The sequence below is a fragment of the Ipomoea triloba genome, chromosome 14 (genome assembly GCF_003576645.1).
Source record: "Ipomoea triloba cultivar NCNSP0323 chromosome 14, ASM357664v1".
Classification (NCBI taxonomy): Eukaryota; Viridiplantae; Streptophyta; class Magnoliopsida; order Solanales; family Convolvulaceae; genus Ipomoea; species Ipomoea triloba.
Genome location: NC_044929.1, coordinates 974,669 through 995,428, shown reverse-complemented (window position 1 = coordinate 995,428; position 20,760 = coordinate 974,669). Strand labels below are relative to the sequence as shown.

The 20,760-nt window shown below is 37.2% G+C and overlaps 5 protein-coding genes and 2 non-coding genes across 7 annotated transcripts; all 7 read right to left on the bottom strand.

Annotated features, from left to right (window-relative positions):
- Positions 1 to 66: 66 nt before the first annotated feature.
- On the bottom strand, positions 67 to 2,821 carry LOC116003742. The gene is made up of 4 exons (XM_031243657.1): positions 2,647 to 2,821; positions 2,445 to 2,538; positions 1,720 to 1,929; positions 67 to 1,016 (listed from the first exon to the last, which is right to left on the bottom strand). The coding sequence occupies exons 1-4, from the start codon at positions 2,719 to 2,721 to the stop codon at positions 316 to 318; spliced, it is 1,080 nt and encodes a 359-aa protein (XP_031099517.1). The 5' UTR covers positions 2,722 to 2,821; the 3' UTR covers positions 67 to 315.
- Positions 2,822 to 2,891: 70 nt separating this feature from the next.
- Positions 2,892 to 2,975, bottom strand: TRNAM-CAU. Its single transcript is given in 2 exon segments — positions 2,892 to 2,927; positions 2,938 to 2,975. It is a non-coding gene; the product is annotated as a tRNA-Met (tRNA).
- A 77-nt stretch (positions 2,976 to 3,052) lies between these two features.
- TRNAM-CAU lies at positions 3,053 to 3,136 on the bottom strand. Its single transcript is given in 2 exon segments — positions 3,053 to 3,088; positions 3,099 to 3,136. It is a non-coding gene; the product is annotated as a tRNA-Met (tRNA).
- A 409-nt stretch (positions 3,137 to 3,545) lies between these two features.
- Positions 3,546 to 6,984, bottom strand: LOC116003609 (pentatricopeptide repeat-containing protein At2g13600-like). Its single transcript, XM_031243504.1, has 2 exons — positions 4,663 to 6,984; positions 3,546 to 4,159 (listed from the first exon to the last, which is right to left on the bottom strand). The coding sequence occupies exon 1, from the start codon at positions 6,440 to 6,442 to the stop codon at positions 4,679 to 4,681; it is 1,764 nt and encodes a 587-aa protein (XP_031099364.1). The 5' UTR covers positions 6,443 to 6,984; the 3' UTR covers positions 3,546 to 4,159; positions 4,663 to 4,678.
- A 1,388-nt stretch (positions 6,985 to 8,372) lies between these two features.
- LOC116005008 (cyclin-B1-2-like) lies at positions 8,373 to 9,556 on the bottom strand. The gene is made up of 3 exons (XM_031245220.1): positions 9,486 to 9,556; positions 9,185 to 9,282; positions 8,373 to 8,648 (listed from the first exon to the last, which is right to left on the bottom strand). Exons 1-3 carry the CDS (start codon positions 9,539 to 9,541, stop codon positions 8,548 to 8,550), a joined length of 255 nt encoding a protein of 84 aa, XP_031101080.1. The 5' UTR covers positions 9,542 to 9,556; the 3' UTR covers positions 8,373 to 8,547.
- Positions 9,557 to 10,128: 572 nt separating this feature from the next.
- On the bottom strand, positions 10,129 to 12,627 carry LOC116005006 (cyclin-B1-2-like). Its single transcript, XM_031245219.1, has 4 exons — positions 12,412 to 12,627; positions 12,231 to 12,331; positions 10,941 to 11,038; positions 10,129 to 10,404 (listed from the first exon to the last, which is right to left on the bottom strand). The coding sequence occupies exons 1-4, from the start codon at positions 12,535 to 12,537 to the stop codon at positions 10,304 to 10,306; spliced, it is 426 nt and encodes a 141-aa protein (XP_031101079.1). The 5' UTR covers positions 12,538 to 12,627; the 3' UTR covers positions 10,129 to 10,303.
- Positions 12,628 to 14,030: 1,403 nt separating this feature from the next.
- LOC116005037 (protein DETOXIFICATION 12-like) lies at positions 14,031 to 18,821 on the bottom strand. The gene is made up of 7 exons (XM_031245260.1): positions 18,372 to 18,821; positions 16,346 to 16,890; positions 16,014 to 16,100; positions 15,855 to 15,911; positions 15,510 to 15,748; positions 15,163 to 15,368; positions 14,031 to 14,459 (listed from the first exon to the last, which is right to left on the bottom strand). Exons 1-7 carry the CDS (start codon positions 18,621 to 18,623, stop codon positions 14,427 to 14,429), a joined length of 1,419 nt encoding a protein of 472 aa, XP_031101120.1. The 5' UTR covers positions 18,624 to 18,821; the 3' UTR covers positions 14,031 to 14,426.
- Between the last annotated feature and the right edge of the window lie 1,939 nt (positions 18,822 to 20,760).

Below are 20,760 nucleotides of genomic sequence, written 5' to 3'. Positions count from 1 at the left end.
AACCAATCAAACATTCAAATATAACTTCTTATGTAAATATACAATAATTATCAGATATTACTATAATTTGTGCTTACCTCAAATTATACTATGAAAATGTTAAAGATCAAGGAATGGAACTTATACTATGATCATTACAAAGCTAGTAACATAAACTGCAAAATCACATTTGTCACAACTGAACTGTATCAATTGCAAACAGACTATCTATGCTCATAGGGATGCTGCCAATTTTAAACTCAATACACAAAGCTATAGAAGAGAACCAAAATTCTTAATGTTGCACTCAAAACCTCTGGTTTGCATTTGCCCTAATTATTCTGTAGTCACAGCAAGGTTTTCCATATTCTGTGTGATTGAATCTGCAGAACCTAATTCAGATCCGAGATGTTTCAATGAAGTTCTCAAACCAGTGCACGCTTTAAGGTAACCTTCTGTGGAGCCCTTGAGGTTTTCCAACTCCGACGTCATTTCGTCTATGGTGGTCGAGATAACTTCCATAGCCTTCCTTATCGAGGAAATTTCTTGTGGGGGGTAAAGGGAAGCCCCGAGTTCATCAATCTGCAATCCAATTCCTTGACAGAACTTCAATAGCCTCTCTAGAGAATCTACAAAAGCAGCGGAATTTTCGGTGCTTTCCTGCTTGAGTAATCCTGTGATGGAGCGGATTAGTTCCTTCACAACTACGAGTGTTTCAGACACCACATCAGTAGACAGTTGAGCGATTTTCATTTCTTCAGGCGACAGGTCATTGCCTAGATCGCCTTCAAACAAATCATCAATATCGTCAGGTTTGCTTTCCGCTTCTATAGAATCTTCGTCCCCCAATTCAGAAGATTCTGGCTTGAGTTCCTTCATTTCACGAAGAACATCCTTCATTGAAACAGCAGTCTGTGTCATTGCTCGACCTATTGCTGTGATATTTGTGCCTGGTGTCTTCTTAAGAGCAGAACAAGCTTCCCAGACCGCGCCAACTAACTGCGGAATTGAAAGTTTTTGAGTTTTATTGCGAGATCCTGCACATCATTGGGTGAATGTTGGTTTTAAGAAACTTGCTCCATAATTACATACACTTTTACCTAATATCTTGAATGAGAAGATAAAAATGCAATGGACCCTCCCAAAATACTAGAAAGTATGACTTAGTTATTAAATAGTAATAGAATTTAGATTTTCACAGTAAAACACAATATGAATGGCAAACATATCTGAGCATAATCTGATTTGTATAGGTCTGTGAAGTTCAAAATTGTGTTTCAGGGGATCATAGTACCGTATCTATAATTAAAGATTCTTCTATAAGAAATCTATAGATAACTACGCTATTGTCTTCTAACTGTTTTATCCTAGCAAAGGTCATTGACTTTTCACCTTTTACTTGTCCGGCTAAGTAATTCAGTTTTTAACCATACTATTAAGCTATTCTTAAACCTTAAGTCACTATTTGCAAAGGATGAAAATAAGGAATCTCATTATCATTTCAAAGAAACAACACAAGGGAGTCACCATAGGCCATGTAATAGGACTAACCTAATAATAGTACAGAACATGCAAATTTCCATGGCAAGACAGCAGTGTTGATAACTAATATAACAGAGGCATGAATTTAAAGGCTGAGAGTTATGAAATTCGTGTTTTGTATGTTTATGTTCGAGCATATATGCATGTCCTGACAGTGTTTGTATGCTTTTGTGTGTGTGTGTGAGAGAGAGAGAGTACCGTATGTGGCGACTGTATCTTTCATCAAGATGAAACTGCTATCAATAACTTGCTTTATGGATGCGTGAATGCAAGCAGAAAGGGTAGGTCCAGCTCCGACTGTACTACCATGCGAGAGCAAAAGTAGCCCCTGTAGTGTACTAAAATATGCAGACATGTTCTCCTCAAGTGCTTTAAGTTCAGGAGTTTCTCCAGTCCAAAGCATTCCAACTGGATGATAAAAACAAATAATTGCTTTTTAAGCCTTAATGGAGAACGCAAATCCCTAAACAATACAAAATCATGCAATTGAACCTAAAACGACTTGTTTACCCAGTATTTGTTGATGTTGTGGTTACCTTATTAAAAAAAGTAATTTTTATTTTATTTTACAGGTCATTTTAGGATCAATTCCATGATTTTGTGTTGTTTAGGACTTTTTGAATCCCAATTATTGAAATGATCTCATGAAAGTTTCATATGTCTGGGACTACTGCATATATTACAAAACCATGAACCAATTCAAGCCTAACATGCTCAATAAGCTCAACTAGCATGACAATTAGATACAATCTCAAAAACTATATTGATATCACAAAACAAGAAATATTCCAAAAATGAGGCCTAAAATTCAGTTCATTCATTAAACATTTGAAGGCATAATGAACTTAGGAGTTCGTATCCACATATTCAAAGTAAAGCACGAAACTTGAAAACTGAAATCGCTATGAAATCAAAGACAGTACCGTTGGTGGCTTGCTTGGATAGCTGCTCGCCCATTTGAATAACATCATTCCAGCTGATCCTTTCTAGAGAAGAAGCTGCGTTTTGATCCAATACCTGCAACACAACCACCGTACACAGATTTTTCTCACTCGCGAGTCGCGACGAACTAAAACCAGGAGAAAAAGAAAAAAAATCAAAGCAGCTAATCGATTAACTAACTACCTGAAGAGTTTCGTGGATGGTGTTGAGATGCTCATTCAAAACTCCGTTCAATTTCTCTCTCTCCGCTTTCCCCATCTCTCAAACTCTCGTGAAGACTGGAGAGTGGCGAAGAAGAGGCTGGTTTCTGAGCAAAACAAAAACGACTGCGTTCGTGAGCTCTTGCTTAGGGCAGAGAACATATAACTGATATAAGTATATAACTACTACACAGGGTATGATAGAATATATCATTGGGAAAAATGAATTGGGGTGAGAGAGGCTCGAACTCTCGACCTCAGGATCACTCTAAGCTATGAGACCTACGCGCTAGCCAACTGCGCCACCACCCCTTTATGTTTTTGACACAGTATTATCTAATGATAAAACTATACAGGGTATGATAGGATATATCGTCGGAAAGAGTCATTGGGGTGAGAGAGGCTCGAACTCTCGACCTCAGGATCACTCTAAGCTATGAGACCTACGCGCTAGCCAACTGCGCCACCACCCCCTTGTGTTTATGGCACAGTATTATCTAATTATATAATATAAGGTATGATCATAAAATTCTTTTAAGTCACACTACCCAAATGCTATTTCAATATGAATTACCTGTTTCAACTCCTATATTTTAATCATAAAAGCTACCTGATCATTAATATTCACATCAAATAAGTTATCTTGTGCTAGTAAGTTAGATGTTTTTATTATAAGACATAATTTGTATTTAACTTCAAGTGCAGTGGCTAAAAGAGTTTCCTCATGCACCACAGAATTGAGTTACAAGTTACATAGTAATCGTCAATTAGATGAGTGCACATCTAAAGTTTCTAAATCAACAACTAGAATTTGAGGGCACTTCAATTCCACACCAGTTGTAAAGGAAAAAAGAATTGCAAGTCATCAGCCAACTAACAGCATTTTGTATCCTCAGGCTTTCACCACCAATGCACTTTACATAATCTTGTGTGATTGTATGAAGTATGCGATAGTATGTAGACCAACTATCCTTAGGAAAGATCTGGAATTGTACCACTCTTTAGATAGTTAAACAGAAAAGATAACTCTTCCTGAAGTTCCCGCTGATGTCTCCGGACTCCCCAACATTGCCGTCAACCACTACATCCCGGTTCAGGAATTTTAACCGGAATTTGACAACCAAAGACTACACACTCTGTATCTTTTTGAGATAATCAGTTTATCCACTTAAACTAGAAATTTTCTCACATCCAATAGCCTTGTAAACTTTCGGGATAGCTCAATAAACTCTTCTTCTAGAATGCCTAGCATACTCAACAAACATGGCCTCAAAAAGTGTACCTGTTGTCTGTTTCTAATTTGTTATCTGTTTCGACTGGTAATTGTAAATCTCATTCTTCCCATCTAACATGGTTTTCTTCAGTACCTTCTATCATACTGAATACCAATTTGATGAACTGTTGCATCTCTTTTTTCCACACAGGAACTTAACACATTCTCCAACATGTTACTTCCATGAGGTGGTTTTACAGGCACAAGCAGCCTGCATATAACACTAAATAGAAGCATTTATCAAAACTACGTATATTCACAATCAAACAGAATACAACTAGTTACGAGTGAAGATAATGACAAATAATATCATGCAAACCATGTAAAACAGAATCACCCCTAAAATAAATAAAAATAGGGATTTGAGTAGGTTGTCATAAGGAAATAATTTGTCTTGTTTCCTTAATTCCTTCTTAGAAGTCTTCTAGCATGTATATATAGGGTTGTATATATAGCATAGATCTAGATACCTAATTCTCGAAATTTGGTACAAAGAGGTGAAAGTTGATGCTAAAAGGCACCGTTTTTATCAGCTATAAAAGGCTCTTTTTTGTTATTATTTTTAAGGAGAATAACCAGAAGCCCAGGACAAAAGCTTCCAGATCATACACCATGTCTCCAGCAAGGTAAGAAGAATAATGTGGCATTCATCTCTCTCAAACTAAAGTAATCATAGGAATTTTTTTTAAAAGGTTAAATAGGCAATAAAGAAAAGGTAAAAAATACCTCTCCTTCAGACAAATCAATGGCTTTGATATTCTTCATCCCATATCGAGCTTAAACTTCTGAGTACATGCAGTATCTCCTTGATCCTTGAATGGGAAAAGTCGCCTATAGTAAACTTTTCGACAGATCCCTTAACTTCAATCAGACTCTGGCCAGCCTCCTTCTTCAGACCACTCCCCTTCAACTTTTTTCTTGCCTCAGCAACACAACCCCACATCCCATCTGATGCATATAAATTAGACAGTAAAACATACGGTGAAGTGGAAACAGGCTCAAGCATGAGAAGCCTCTTAGCTAGCCGTTCCCCTATGGCAACATCCCCATGCAGCCGGCATGCAGAAAGTAAGCAGCCTAGAACAACTGGATCATTCCCAAAAGGATATGCTTGCATATATTCTTCGGCAGTTTTCAGTCTCCCACCTCGTCCCAGAAGATCAATTAGGCAAGAGAAGTGCTCAATATTAGGGGAGATCCCATGAATCTCTTTCATGGAAATGAAGAAAGATTGGCCCTCATCTACAAGCCCCGCGTGATTGCAAGCAGTTAAAAGTCCTAGATATGTAACAGAATCTGGCGTCAAACCAAGTTTCTGCATCTCCTCAAACATTTTTATTACTTTTCTTCCATGACCATGGTTTGCAAATCCAGCAATGATGGTATTCCAAGAAACCAGATTACGACAATGCATTAGCTTAAAAACAGTATAAGCATGTTGCATACAACCACATTTAGCATACATGTTAACTAAGGCATTGCCAACAGCTACATCTACACTTGGCCTTCTTCTAATTAAATGAGCATGTAGCTCGCCACCTAGGTTTATTGAAGCCAAACCAGCAGATACAGAAAGAACACTGGCATAGGTGAAGTCATCAATCTTGGCAAAAAATTGTTTCACCATATCTCTAAAAATGCTTAAGGCTTTTTGGTGATCATCACAATTAGAACAGGCAGCAATCAGAGTGTTCCATGAAATAATATCTCTCCTACTTATCAATCTAAAAACCTTCTCCGCTTCGTCAATCAAATTCAACTTTGAGTACATTGTAATTAATATGTTTCCCAAGAAAGCAGTTGAGTCAAGTTGTAGCTTGATTGTCTGGCCATGCAAACTCATTCCTAATCCCAAGTCCTCTGCAGTACAGCAAGTTCCTAATAATCCCACAAAAGTGAACCGGTCTGGAATCAAACCTTGTTGGCACATAAGTTTGAACATCTCAAATGCTCTTTGTTTTTTATTATTTTCTACCAAACCAGTAATTATTGCATTAAAAGAAACAGCACTGGGTTCTGATGTACTAGTGAAAATTGATAAAGCATCATCACATTTGCTACATTTCATATACATTGACATTAGCGAGTTGGAAACAAAAGAGACAGAAGAGTAACCTAATTTGATAGACTTACAATGGATCTGTTGCCCATCTTTCAGCGCCAAGAGATTAGCACAGGAACTTAAACTGCTAGCAAGTATATATTCATTTGGCTCTAGATGCATCTGAGAAAAGAGATCGATAGCCATCATATGCTTCCCAGCTTGATCATAACCAGAGATCATTGCTGACCACGTCACAAGATTTTTCTCAGACATCTCGTCGAACACTTGGCGGGCAAATTTGATATTGCCACACTTAGCATACATGTTGAGGACATGATTGGAGGTGAAAACATCACACTGCATGCCAGTCTTAATAGCAGCAGAATGAAGAGAAAGGCCACATCGGAGTGCCTTAGTCTTAGAGCAGTGATGCAAAAGTGAAGCAATAGTTTCCATCACCATCTTCCAAGTCTAGGGAATGAAGACACAATGGAATAGTTTGTGCCTTCTGCACTGTCCAATATCAGACATGGCAGGATTACAAGTATGATTAAAAGAAACTCTAATGGTATAGCAGTAATTCTCATCTAATTTCAGAGTAAAACTCATAAAGCTGGTGAATATGAGTTGAATCATATGTGTATAGCATTTCTGAGTTCAAGGCTTTATCACTCTTGTAAATATATAAAAATTGATGCTTCTTTTGTTTCTTCAGTGATGAATTTCACCAAACACCTGCCAAGCAAAAGTTGGTGGATGGTTCGCAGCAGTAGGACGGTCGTCAGTCGCCCAGCTGCCGAGCTGGAGTATTTGTCGCCAATCGTAGCCACCAGTCGCTGGTCTTCCAGCCGGAGTAATCGGAGACGATGAGTATCGAGAGAGGTACTGAAGATAGAAGAGCCAGAGCCTGGGGAGTGGGGATGATGAGAGAGCCGGAGCGTTGGAGTCGCCTAGTCGGAGTGTCGAGCTCGGACAATGGGGACGATGAGAGAAATCAGAGAACAAGAGAGATTAATTAGGGATATCAGATTTATAATATAAATATTTTGAAAAAAGAGTTAATTAAGTCCCTAAAGGGACGAACCCACTCTCATAAATTTTTTGAAAAAAGAGTTAAATAAGTCCCTAAAGTGACGAACCCACTCCCATCGTCCATGTAGGAATCTAAACCGAGACATCGAGTGCATCCCAAGGTCTTTCGCAATTTCTAAATTTTTATTTTTATTTTTTTGAAACAGGCAATTCCTAAACTTTTAAAAAGTACAAATCTCAAAAGTGAAAAGAGCTTGGGGCTCATGCATAACTGGTCGGTTAGGTTTGCAATTCGGCTATGGTGGATATGGAGGTGGTGAAATAATGAGGTCTTCAACGGGCGTAGCATTCCCACCAGTCAGAAGGTTCAATGGGTTGAGCAAAAAGGGGCGGAGATCATCAATGTGTTTGCTAAGCAGAAGACACTAGGAGGACAGGTTGGGCAACTCGTGGACACCTTAGTCACTCTTGGAAGAAGCCACAACCGGAGTGGATGAAAGTAAATATGGACGGCAGCTACTCTTCTGGCAACAGCAACGCTAGTTGTGGAGGGGTGTTGAGAAACCATACGAGTCGTAGTAAAGGTGGCTTCACGCATAATATAGGGCAATGTTCTATTGGGAAGGCAGAGGCTTGAGGAGTCCTTCAAGGTTTACGCATGGCTGCGTTTGGGGGTTCCGAAAGCTTATCAATGAATGCAATTCGAAGAATACGGTCAACCTCTTGCGAAGCAATGCTAGTCACCATGGCATGTCTAACAACATCAACGATGCCTCGAGGTGACGAATGTTTTTGTCTAAGTTTATAAAGAGCAAAACAGACTTGGATGCGTTAGCTAAACAAGCCCTCACTCATACAAATGACCTTATTGTGATGGAAGAAGCTCCGAGTGAACAGAGAGATATAATTCACGAGGACCAAATCGGTGCTAATTTCCACAGAAGGATCCCCGTCAATGAGGAGGGCAACTTTTATTTGTAATCTGTTTCTCGGGTGTTCACCTCTTCTCTTGATTTAAAAAAAAAAAAAAAAAAAAAAAAAAAAAAAAGAATATTACACATCCTGAAACTTTGGACTAGAACTACAATTTTTTTCAAGATTTTCATAGGAAAAGGCACCAAACAATCTCTTAAGAAGTGTTTAGTAAATGGTAAATGGGAAATTCACCAATATTTTTTTATGAATTTGGCCAACTTTAGTCAAAGCCTTAAGAGTTAAGAGTGTTTGGGTGATTCCACTAAAATCCAAAATGCTGGGACACTAGAAATCCATCATCCATGTAACCCATCTAGTTCAGAGAACTAGAAAAACAATATTAACAGTACTTGACTCAGAGCTAATAATCATGATAAACAAGGGATACTGGAGATTGGAGAGCCATCTTATAATAAAAGGTAAATTGTTCAAGATTTGAAATTAAAATTGGAATGTTAACCACACTAACTTGTAATTAAAGAGAGGCGGAGAAAAGTACACCAATAGCGGCACAACATAATATATCATGATTAAAAGTCAACAAACTACATCGAAACAATTTAAATAAAACTGGGGCATACTGGTCCCTTGGAAAGCCCAAGCCGCACTTCCATGCCGTGATGCATGTTAGCTGGGCGAAAGGTTTCAGATTCCTTTGGATCTGCACAAAGCATGAAGAAACATATTAGCAGAAAGAACTCGTGAAAATGCCTAAAGTACATGCCCTACAATGCATTTGGCCTTATACTACTAATTGAAAAACCCCATAGTTGCAGTAGTCAGCTATGATGAACAACCAAATTCAGTGGAAGTTATTCAAAAAAAAGAAGAAGAAGAAGAAGAAGAAGCTCGGCATAAGATCACATTTTGGACTACATGGGGTGGAGATTCAAATAATAGTCAATATATCAAATTCAGTATTACATTACACACACACACCTGTGCACAAGAAACCATATGCAGAATCAAGCATTGCTTTTATTTTTAGATAGAGCTTCAACTTCACAAAACTAAACACTTCAGAATAAAAATGCAAAATGAGATCTTTTTCCAGTAAATGCATCTAGGATTCTAGGTGAAAAAAAAAATCCATCTCAATGTTTTATTAGTTATTTGCAGGAGCATGGAACAAAATTAACTCAAGGCCTTAGTTTCAAAAATTGTATTCATTAAGTAAAATGAAATTTCTTTTGTTACCATTTAGGTAGTCCTCAAAACCAAAGTCCTCCAGAGCTCCTGTCATGGCTTCCAAGCCCAACATGGAAGAAGGTATTACTCCAGGAGGCCTCTGAAACCTGCAAACATTCAAAATCAGTGTTGAATTCTGCAAGACCCTTCACATTAAATACTACTCTATTTTTTTTTTTTGTGGAAAGCAAATGCTATCATTTAGTGTCATAAATATGCTGAAAGGAGGCATTTAATACATCTCAGAGTCATTTGGGGCAAGATCAAGAAATATTAGTCATTTAGGTTGGAAATAGGATTAATTTTATACCGTCCTAAGAGGTAAGAAAATATGATCCAAGCATCACACTGATTACATCTGAACATAATGTTTCAAACATGGAGAAAATCAATAATAGAATGACAAGTAAACACCATTCCAGGGGTAGTCCTGTGAAATTTCACCTATCACAGTTAGAGGTATACAGAGACTCCGAAATACCTGTTCGGCTGTTCATGATGAAGCCATTAACACCACAATTCTAAAATAAAACTGACAGCACCCAGGGCCAATGGAACAAGGAGCTAAACTAGAAGCAAACAACTAATTTACAGCCGAACTACGTAGACAAGTAACAGCCTATAGAGGATCATGAATTTATAGTTTTGCCTTAAGATTAAAGTTCNGACTAGAACTACAATTTTTTTCAAGATTTTCATAGGAAAAGGCACCAAACAATCTCTTAAGAAGTGTTTAGTAAATGGTAAATGGGAAATTCACCAATATTTTTTTATGAATTTGGCCAACTTTAGTCAAAGCCTTAAGAGTTAAGAGTGTTTGGGTGATTCCACTAAAATCCAAAATGCTGGGACACTAGAAATCCATCATCCATGTAACCCATCTAGTTCAGAGAACTAGAAAAACAATATTAACAGTACTTGACTCAGAGCTAATAATCATGATAAACAAGGGATACTGGAGATTGGAGAGCCATCTTATAATAAAAGGTAAATTGTTCAAGATTTGAAATTAAAATTGGAATGTTAACCACACTAACTTGTAATTAAAGAGAGGCGGAGAAAAGTACACCAATAGCGGCACAACATAATATATCATGATTAAAAGTCAACAAACTACATCGAAACAATTTAAATAAAACTGGGGCATACTGGTCCCTTGGAAAGCCCAAGCCGCACTTCCATGCCGTGATGCATGTTAGCTGGGCGAAAGGTTTCAGATTCCTTTGGATCTGCACAAAGCATGAAGAAACATATTAGCAGAAAGAACTCGTGAAAATGCCTAAAGTACATGCCCTACAATGCATTTGGCCTTATACTACTAATTGAAAAACCCCATAGTTGCAGTAGTCAGCTATGATGAACAACCAAATTCAGTGGAAGTTATTCAAAAAAAAGAAGAAGAAGAAGAAGAAGAAGCTCGGCATAAGATCACATTTTGGACTACATGGGGTGGAGATTCAAATAATAGTCAATATATCAAATTCAGTATTACATTACACACACACACCTGTGCACAAGAAACCATATGCAGAATCAAGCATTGCTTTTATTTTTAGATAGAGCTTCAACTTCACAAAACTAAACACTTCAGAATAAAAATGCAAAATGAGATCTTTTTCCAGTAAATGCATCTAGGATTCTAGGTGAAAAAAAAAATCCATCTCAATGTTTTATTAGTTATTTGCAGGAGCATGGAACAAAATTAACTCAAGGCCTTAGTTTCAAAAATTGTATTCATTAAGTAAAATGAAATTTCTTTTGTTACCATTTAGGTAGTCCTCAAAACCAAAGTCCTCCAGAGCTCCTGTCATGGCTTCCAAGCCCAACATGGAAGAAGGTATTACTCCAGGAGGCCTCTGAAACCTGCAAACATTCAAAATCAGTGTTGAATTCTGCAAGACCCTTCACATTAAATACTACTCTATTTTTTTTTTTTGTGGAAAGCAAATGCTATCATTTAGTGTCATAAATATGCTGAAAGGAGGCATTTAATACATCTCAGAGTCATTTGGGGCAAGATCAAGAAATATTAGTCATTTAGGTTGGAAATAGGATTAATTTTATACCGTCCTAAGAGGTAAGAAAATATGATCCAAGCATCACACTGATTACATCTGAACATAATGTTTCAAACATGGAGAAAATCAATAATAGAATGACAAGTAAACACCATTCCAGGGGTAGTCCTGTGAAATTTCACCTATCACAGTTAGAGGTATACAGAGACTCCGAAATACCTGTTCGGCTGTTCATGATGAAGCCATTAACACCACAATTCTAAAATAAAACTGACAGCACCCAGGGCCAATGGAACAAGGAGCTAAACTAGAAGCAAACAACTAATTTACAGCCGAACTACGTAGACAAGTAACAGCCTATAGAGGATCATGAATTTATAGTTTTGCCTTAAGATTAAAGTTCAAATCCACAGTTGCCTACTAGAAATGAAGGTGGATAGAAATTATATACATTTAGAAGTCCAAATTCTGAATGTGTCAAGGCCTAACCATACATCATGAATCATGATTGAGCTATTTTATTGTACACTATTTTGTGTGCTGCCTGATCATTTTCAATAGACTAGTATCAAGTCAAAAAACTCGTGCATGACCGAAAAGAATCTTAAATCTGATGCATAATTCTGTTTCTACATAGAAGTGCTATTTCCTAAATAATGACAATCAACTATGAACTATTACCTAAGAGAAATGTGTGAATCACATAGCTTATATAAGCTACGGGTATCCATCAAATCATCAATGAAATTAAGCAGTTAGTGTGCTTTATGCATCCTCAATTGAATGGCATGAAGTTTAGAGGAAACAACATAGTTAAAAACAACCAGTTTTCTTCAAAAAGAAATTAACATGTGAACAAACTATACCTAAATTGAAAAATAAAAAAGTTCAGAATCTAAAACTTACTAAACAAATAATTGCAATTAACGAAAAGCCATAGTCGCAAACACTAAGAAACTCTGATTCTAACAGCGCAAACCACAGAACAAAAGCAGGAAGCCGAGTAGCTCATAGAGTTATAGTAATCTAATGCAAACCTCGAAAGAATTCGGCGGTCCAGCTCCATCTTCGTAGGTAAAGCCAAGCCGTAAGTGTTGGCAAGGATCTTCCTCCTCATCTCCTCTTGCCGCACCTTAGTCTGCTCAAAATACACACGAACACGATGAATCGGAGAGAATTAAAGTTGACAGAACAGAAATTGAGCGGAAAAGAGAGTACATCTTCATAGGCGGATTCGAGAGGATGAGAGCCAACAATGTCGCTCTTGACACCGTGAAGCCCGAAGCGGAGGGCGTCGGTTCTCACTCCGCCGATTTCGTGTGGAATCGTCTTCGGTGCTTCCATTGATCCTTCTCTGTGTGATTGCTCTTCTTCTTCTTCTCTAGGTCTCGAAGATCGATCGATTTCTCCCCCAAATAAAGTTCGAAATCTTTGTGCACAAGAAAGGAGTCGGGGAAAACTGAAAATGGGCCGATAATAAATTTATAAATTTATGGGTGAACAACGGCCCATTTGGCCCAAATCGATTTTTCGACCGAATGTCAAGAGCTTGTTTGGATATTGGGTTTACTGGCATAGTGTGGGATGGGCTTTTACTCCTTTGGTAGCCCTAATAGAGATAATTTACACTATCACAAGAGTGCAAAACTCCCACACTGCGCCTCCTAAGATTCGAATATTCAATCATATGTCTAGTACTGTCAAAGCGGGTCGGATTGGCCCACTACGGGTCTGATTTTTGGCGGGCTTTTGCGGGCGGCCTGTTAGGCCTGCGAGTTAGGATTCATACAACTCTAACCCGTCTCACGCGGGTTGGTGGACCCACCGGGCTTTTGGTTTTGCAACCGATATACATTCACGCAGGTTAGCTCAAGATGCATATAGGGGTTGGGTTGACATGTGAGGCTAGAGAAATGAAAGCCAACTGATAACTGTTACAACTGTTACAAGCACCCACTTCAATCGGGAAACGTTCAGGTTGTGCAGAGTGTTTTTAAAGATGCTATTAAATATCTCATTGTATAAATAGGTCAGTTCTTATCAAAGATGCTATTAAATTTCTTATTGTATAAATAGATCGGTCCTTATCGAAGACGCTATTAAATTTATCATTGTATAAATAGGTCGGTCCTTATCCCCTGTCGACACCTTGCGGAACCAATGAACTTTTTGCTGCAGATGTGATCATTTTTTGTCCGTAAAGAGTTATCATCTTTGTATTTTGCTGGTTTTTGGTAGCCATGGTGTCCATTCTATTCTTTAGGTACAGGTTGTTTTGTAGTATGCGGCTGTGTTATTTTGTTTGTTTTACTTTTTCATTATTTGCCCCAGCTTGTACAGTGAGATTTTGTTTGTTTCATTTGTTCATTATTTTGGGCGGCCAACTTGTATGGTCTTATTAATTATTAGATGCTTTCTCACTTTTGATCCCACGAATCCACGATTATAAGACTAGTTTCAAATTTAGTTTTTGACTATTAATTTTTTCACATTTGATATCACGATTTTAAAATTCTTGCTACATCTCCGACCTAATTTTTAATCACGGTGAGCAAAATTTAGACAAGGGACTTATCACGAAGGACAAAATTGTCATTTTCAGTCCATTGCCCAAGAAGTTTAATTAAGAAAATAAAAATGAAAATGATAATTTTTACCCATGTTCACTATTCATTGGTTAAATCAACGCTTTCTTCTTTGCTTAGTTTCTTTAGTATTTTTAAATTATTTTTAAAATTTGATTCTGTATGTTTAATAGTACTTTTAATATAGTTTTTGAATATATACATTTTATATTATATAATAATAGTAAACTTTAACATTATAAAAAATTGAACTAAAAATAATTTCAATCTCTCGTTAACTAAACTAGACACATAAAATGAGACGGATAGAGTCCTTACAAACAAGTGTTTTAATAATAAAGAGTAATATAGAATTAAAGGACCTTTAGCTTTTGTAAGCTTACAAAAGGCAGAAACTCTCTTATCTTGAAAGTTTCTGTTCATCATAAACCAATACCATACAAAAATGTCAACAAATTATAACTAAGAATTTTCCCTTGTCTTGGCCTTGTACATAGAAAAAGTAGCATTTGATCTCATGATCTTGGTGAGAGCCAAAAGGGAATGCAATTTGGACCTCTCTTTTACTTCATCTTATCCTGTCACAGTTATCTTTCTACCCCCAAAAGGACTCATTTGGGTTTCTCTTTCACACAAGTGAGAGAGTTTTCACTCAACAAATCTCTCCCTTGCCCGGGCGGCCTGTCATACGAAAATGGGTTCGAAAAATATTAGATAAAAGAGTAATAATTTAAAACACCGGAATAGAACAACGTTGTTGGTAATGGGCAATGATACAGAAGGCGATAGGCACTAGTCGGTCACCCGAAGAGGCTTAGGCGGCCACAGGCGACGACATACAAGTGAAGGAATTTCAAAAAAAAAAAAAAAAAAAAAANAAAAAAAAAAAAAAAAAAAAAAATCATTCGGCTGAGTTGGGTGTCGACTCAGCTAGGGTGGGCAAAACTCAAGTAAACCCGAAATAAATACGGATTTGACGCGTTTTGGCCCCGGATTTGGTCGGATTCGAGGCTAAATGGGTTAGGCCCGCTAGGAAACTGACCCCAACACAATAATATGGTTCGGGTTTTCGGGCTATAAATGAGAGGACCTGAAAATGTTCGGGTGACCCTAACCGGCACGGGTCGACCCCGACCCCGACCCGTGCCCTCCCCTAGACTCAGTCAAGTTGGGCGTCTAGTTAGTCTGCGGACTAAAAGCTACCTAGGGCTAAGATCCCCTTGACTCCGACTAAAAGCTACCTAGGGCTAAGATCCCCTTGACTTAGTGGCACCTAGTGCCTAATCGGCTCTTAGGCGACCGCATAGGCTGATTTTTACAACACTGGTAATGGGGCGGGACATATGTGGAGCCAAACAAATGTGGTAGGAGGTGGTCATAGTACCTGTTTGTTCCAGTTTGTGCAACTTGTTATTATGGACAGCAAAATTGTCTGCAGGGTGGCACCAGATACAATCCCAATCCAAAGACCTTTTCCTCTCAAGTTTAGCCAGAAAGCCAATGAGGCAGAAATGGGGATTCCACAAAGATAAAATGAAGCAAGATTGACATATGCTCCTATATGCTGCCACCCACATCCCCTTGCAACACCTAAACCAGATCATCACATCAATACATACACGAATTCGTATTTATTCCTTTCTCGGGATCGAAATGTAACAAGAACTGAATGCAGAAATGTTATCCATAGAGGCTCACAAAAACCGAAACTTAGTTGAGTTGAGTTCTTACCCGAAAGGGTCCCTTGCAAGCTATCGGTTATGACCGATAGACAAAGGAGAGGGGTCATATCCGCAACGTAGTCCACCACTTCCTTCTCGTTGCTATAAACGTAGCCAAAAACATGCCGGCAAGCAAAGAGGGTTGCACTTACTACAACTGTCTCTGCCACGGCAATGAACATCACAGACACAACAGATAGTCGAGCCCCCTCCGGGTTTCCAGCTCCCAGCTCGTTTGAAACTCTCGTGCTGCATATAAAACACGGGTTCTATTCGTTGGTGCACGTTTGGATAGTAAAGAATGGTTTTGGTTCCATTCAAAGAGGTTATAGAATGAATATAATCGTAGTTATACCTTACAGCACCAGCAAGCCCGTATGGAATCGCATAAAGTGTGCCCACAGTGTTCAGGCTGTGCAAAAAACGCCACAACATAAATTAGTGATGGCCGATTTCTAGCAAATAAAATAGCATTTTCATCTACTTTTCAAAAGCCGAGGATGAACTAACATACCATACAGAGAGAACTGAAGCTTCTAACTGCGGATTTGGTAGTAGACCAGACAGCAACACGAGTAGCTCAAATGACCACCACTCGAGACTACAAAAAAGGGAGAGAATTCAGAAAAAAAAAAAATGTGTATAAATCAACAAGGGCCACGTCCAGCATAAGGTGGCTAGGGGATTGTTGGGCGGAGGCCTGAAGGGCCGAGTCCAACACCCTGCCTTTCAAAATTGTGGAATTGGAAAATAAAGTTGCTTATTCGCTACTAACTATAACTTTTCGTGATCTAACAAGTGGTACCAGAGCAGATATTACAGGAGTGAAGGAGGAGGATGCATTACCAAATCATGACAGCAGATGGTATAGCGTATCTGAAGAACTCTTTCACTCCGTGAAAAACTTCCCATGACATTGGCGAGCGCGTTCTAGTGCAAGCCGGGGAGAACTTCATGTACAAAGCGAGGATAATCACATTCAACCACATAGACACGCCAATAGCCACTGCAGCCCCGATATTACTTAACCCAGATTTGAAAACCATCACCCAACAGAGAGGTATATGGAAGCCTATCGTAATGCACGAGCTTAGGAGCATGGGATAGATCATGCTTTGCATCTGAAAGAATCGTATGAGAGGCTGCAGAGTCGAATAAGCAAATAGTGCCGGAACGAGCCACTTTAAGAACTTTCCAGCTTCTCGTGAAATCAAAGGATCTTGGCCTATGAAGACTAACACTTTCCCCATATATGTCCACAAGATTGCGAGCGGGATGCAAACAATAAGAAGAGAGAAAATGGCAGTGTATGTTTGCGTTCCGAGTTTGTAGTACTGCTTGGCTCCATAGGCTTGCCCGCTAAGCGTTTCCAGTGCACAGGCCATTCCTAACTGTTGAACAAAATCTCGTTAGTCATAAAACACATGCACACAATATCATAATTACTAATACAAAATTATTCAGGTCTATAATCAACCTCTTATATCTGCTATGCCAAAATTCTGGTTCTCTAATTCTAGGAAGAGTTAGAACCATAACTCATGAATCTTCATGTTAAGATAAATTCACAGTATAGTGTTAGTAGCTAACACTTAATGGTAGTGCAATGATAAATGGGCGAAAAATATATATTCCAAAAATATATTCAAGGAGATAAGCCAAGGGGCAACCCAGCCAAGTTGATCAGGCTGTTGACTCGGTAACCACAAGATTACAAGTTTGACTCTCAACGAGAGCGGCCTTGTGGTCTTTTGTTGGTTAGGGTCACGGTTCTAGTTTGGAACCAATAATCTACCACTATAACAATATACATTCACAGATCAAAATATTTAGCAGAATCACAAATTCTTAATAACAACAAATGAATCAAACACATCTGTCTACTATGCACCTGGTTGAGTGGTTGGCTTGTCCCAATCAACTGTTCTGCCCCATACCTCTATTCTTTTCTTATCAAATTTATGTAAAATGAACAGGAATGAAAAGCGAAAAGACCTTTGAACTAGTAATAACAGAGTTTTCAATGACAAAATTATACTGAATAGAATTGACCAGTGTTCCCTCAATTCCTCTCTTCCCCAATATTCCACCAAAAGAAAAAATTTTAAAAAAGCAAAACTTCCCAGAAGATTCATGGTACTATTGCATATAAGCCATCTTAATGGGTTTCTTTTACTTTTTACTTTTTATTTCTGTTTTGAGTGATGAGGAACCTGCAACCAGCTCTTATACCATGGACTAGTATTCATATTGCATTGTGAATCCTAATACAAAAATTTTGTACCTTTAAACAAATAACTTGATAATTGCTGGCACATAAACTTTTAACTGCAGATACAGAATGTTGAATACAAAATATGAAGTTTATTTTTGGACCAGGATTTACAATGCAAGTTAGACCTGGTCCATGGTATAATTTACCCAACCGCTACCAAAGGTGTGCACCGGGTAAATTCAACCAGCTCAAACCATGAAGGCCCTACAGTTGCTAAAGGTTTGCACTGGACTAAGAAGACCCTATAACCCCTACACAAAGGCGTGTATTAAGTAAATCCAGCCTACTCAAACAAAAAAGGCCCTGCACTACCTAAAGGCCCACGGGTAAATACCCACCAGTTCAAACTAAAAAGAACAAATAGGAATCAAACTCGTAACCTGTAACCTTGTGGTTACTGAGTCAGGCCGACCAACTTGGCTAGGGTCGGCCTAGATTTCATTTTCCCTTTGGGTTTTTAGTCAGGTTACTGAGTTTCTGGGCTTGAACTACAATACAAGGAAACATGCATATATCCAAGAACACATATCTACCAAACAATATCAGCAATCCCACCAATAATTTATTGAAATTAGAAAAGATGTATGTACTACTCACAAGAAAACTGAACCCAGTGACACCAGCAATAGAGATGGCTATGGATGTACTAGACAGAGAAAGCTCACCCAAGTGCCCAACCATCATAACTGAGATAACCTGCAACAAATACTGTGACAAAGTCACAGCCACCATTGGCCCTGCCAAATACCCTAACCTCTTCACTTCCACCCAAACCGCCGCCCATCGCCGCCTCTCTCCGCCGCCACAGCTCTCTCCCTCTCTCTTCTTCAACAGCAGCCCCTCCTCCATGCTTATTATCCCTGATTTCTTCTCCTCTCCTCAAAAAGAACAGTTTTTTTGAAACTATGGGACTCTTAGAGGGGAGTGGTGGGTATTATTGGCATGAATCGGATCTTTACGTGAGCTTTTTCCCGTGAATATTAAAACTCGTAAAGGGGAACAATAGAGATTGAGTTTGTCTTTTCATGGCAGAATATGAGATGGTGTTTGGCTTGTTTTATAGACTGTGGTTTTTGTCTACAAAGCGGCACCTTTAATTTAAACCCATTTTAAAATATATCTATGAATTTTAATTATAGAATAGTCAATCTTTTTAACGTTGAGAATATAAATAGGTTAGTGGAATTATATGTAGAGTTAATTCCATTTTTATGAACAGTTCATTTTCAGTCTTTTTTTTTCTTTTTTTTTTTTTTTAAATTTTGGTAAATTTACTAGGTCTTTTTTCGCCCATTTAACAATTTGGGTCCACTCAAGTTCGCTCCGGTAGGTACGAAAGTTAGCTCAAATAGAATTGTCACTTGTGGTAATCGAACTCGGATTCTCCAGAAATTCTTCCCCACACAGAAAGCTCACTTGTCACTTGAGTTATCACATTGGGTTCCAGTCATTTTTTATTAGAACATCTCAATTTTGTCATAGTATTATTATATCATGATTTGTTGTCTTCCGTCAATAAAATTGTTAAATACAATAGCATTTTGATTTTTTTTTTAAATACAAAGTGGATTGACCCAACTATATTTTTATGTTTTTTTTTTTTTTTTAAAATTATTATTAAAGATCAAAATATTTTTGTATTTAAATGACAAAAAATAGTCATGTCACAATAATATTATAATCTGATAAAAAAAATTGCTAAGAGTTGACTGTCACCTATAAATTTATGACCAAAAATATATTAACTCTGATGTGTATTAATAATTTATGCATCTTAATTTTTTTTCATGGCACATGGTAATATATTTTCAAATTTATCTTTTCCTTTTTAGTTTTTCTATTTTATGTAGATATACGTTGATAACGGAATATTCTATTAACTTATTCTTATTCTTAACTTGATTTATCATGAAATATTTTTCTAACCTTTTAATAATAATAATAATTGACATTTTGTTCGTTTCGCTCATTAAAAAGTGTGAAACATATTATTTTTTGAATCGTTACCCTAAAAGAATTATGAATATCATATTATAATTAGCTTAAAAATGTATTGTCGTCTCTTTGCTTAAATTAAATCTTATTATTTGTAGCACACATTTTAATTTCCATTTCAAAAGTATGGTGCTTCAATTAGAAGGTATATTTTTAGACATTTAAATGTAAAGCATAATCTAGTCCATCTTTTAAGGAAAAAAAAAGGTATTTCAAAATATCAAATGAGATTTTGCAAGAGAATAGTTCAACATCGCCTCGACTTAGGTTTGAACCCACCCATTCCATATGGGGTTGCAACCAGGTGCCAAAAAACTACAAGGTCTTGGCAATTTCATTTAGATTTTAATTAAATATTATCATAATCATATTTAATAATTTATCATAGCTAAAATTATTACGAAATAATATTAATCATACCATAATTATTACTCATTTTACCAACTATACTTTTAATATAATATGAAGTCTACAACTATGAATTTAAAAAAAATTATATACTATTATTTAATTTTTTTATATTTTTGTTTTGATAATTAATTTTTTATATATATAATTAAGATTTTAACATTAAATATTAATGTTGGACATATATTTTGCACATTGTGCATATAAAATACTTATATATATATATATATATATATATATATATATATATATATATATATACACACTTTGCACCTGGAATCTTTATGTTTTATACTTGGCCAACAAGTTATAAGATATCAATTCAACAATGAAGGCTTTAGAATAATAGAATAATAAAAGAAATACAGAGTAAAAGTACTATTTTCCTTTCTCAGCCTATACCGCTATAGTGCTATACTATACATGAATGGAGTAGTTCAATTATTTTTATTTTTTTTTATGCGTATATTCGTTGTAATCTTTGTCCTGCCTATCATAAACATAAAATTAGCCCGTGAGAAGGACGTTTTCGGAAGTATGCAGTATTTGTGGGAACCACTCCATTAAAATAAAATAAATTAAA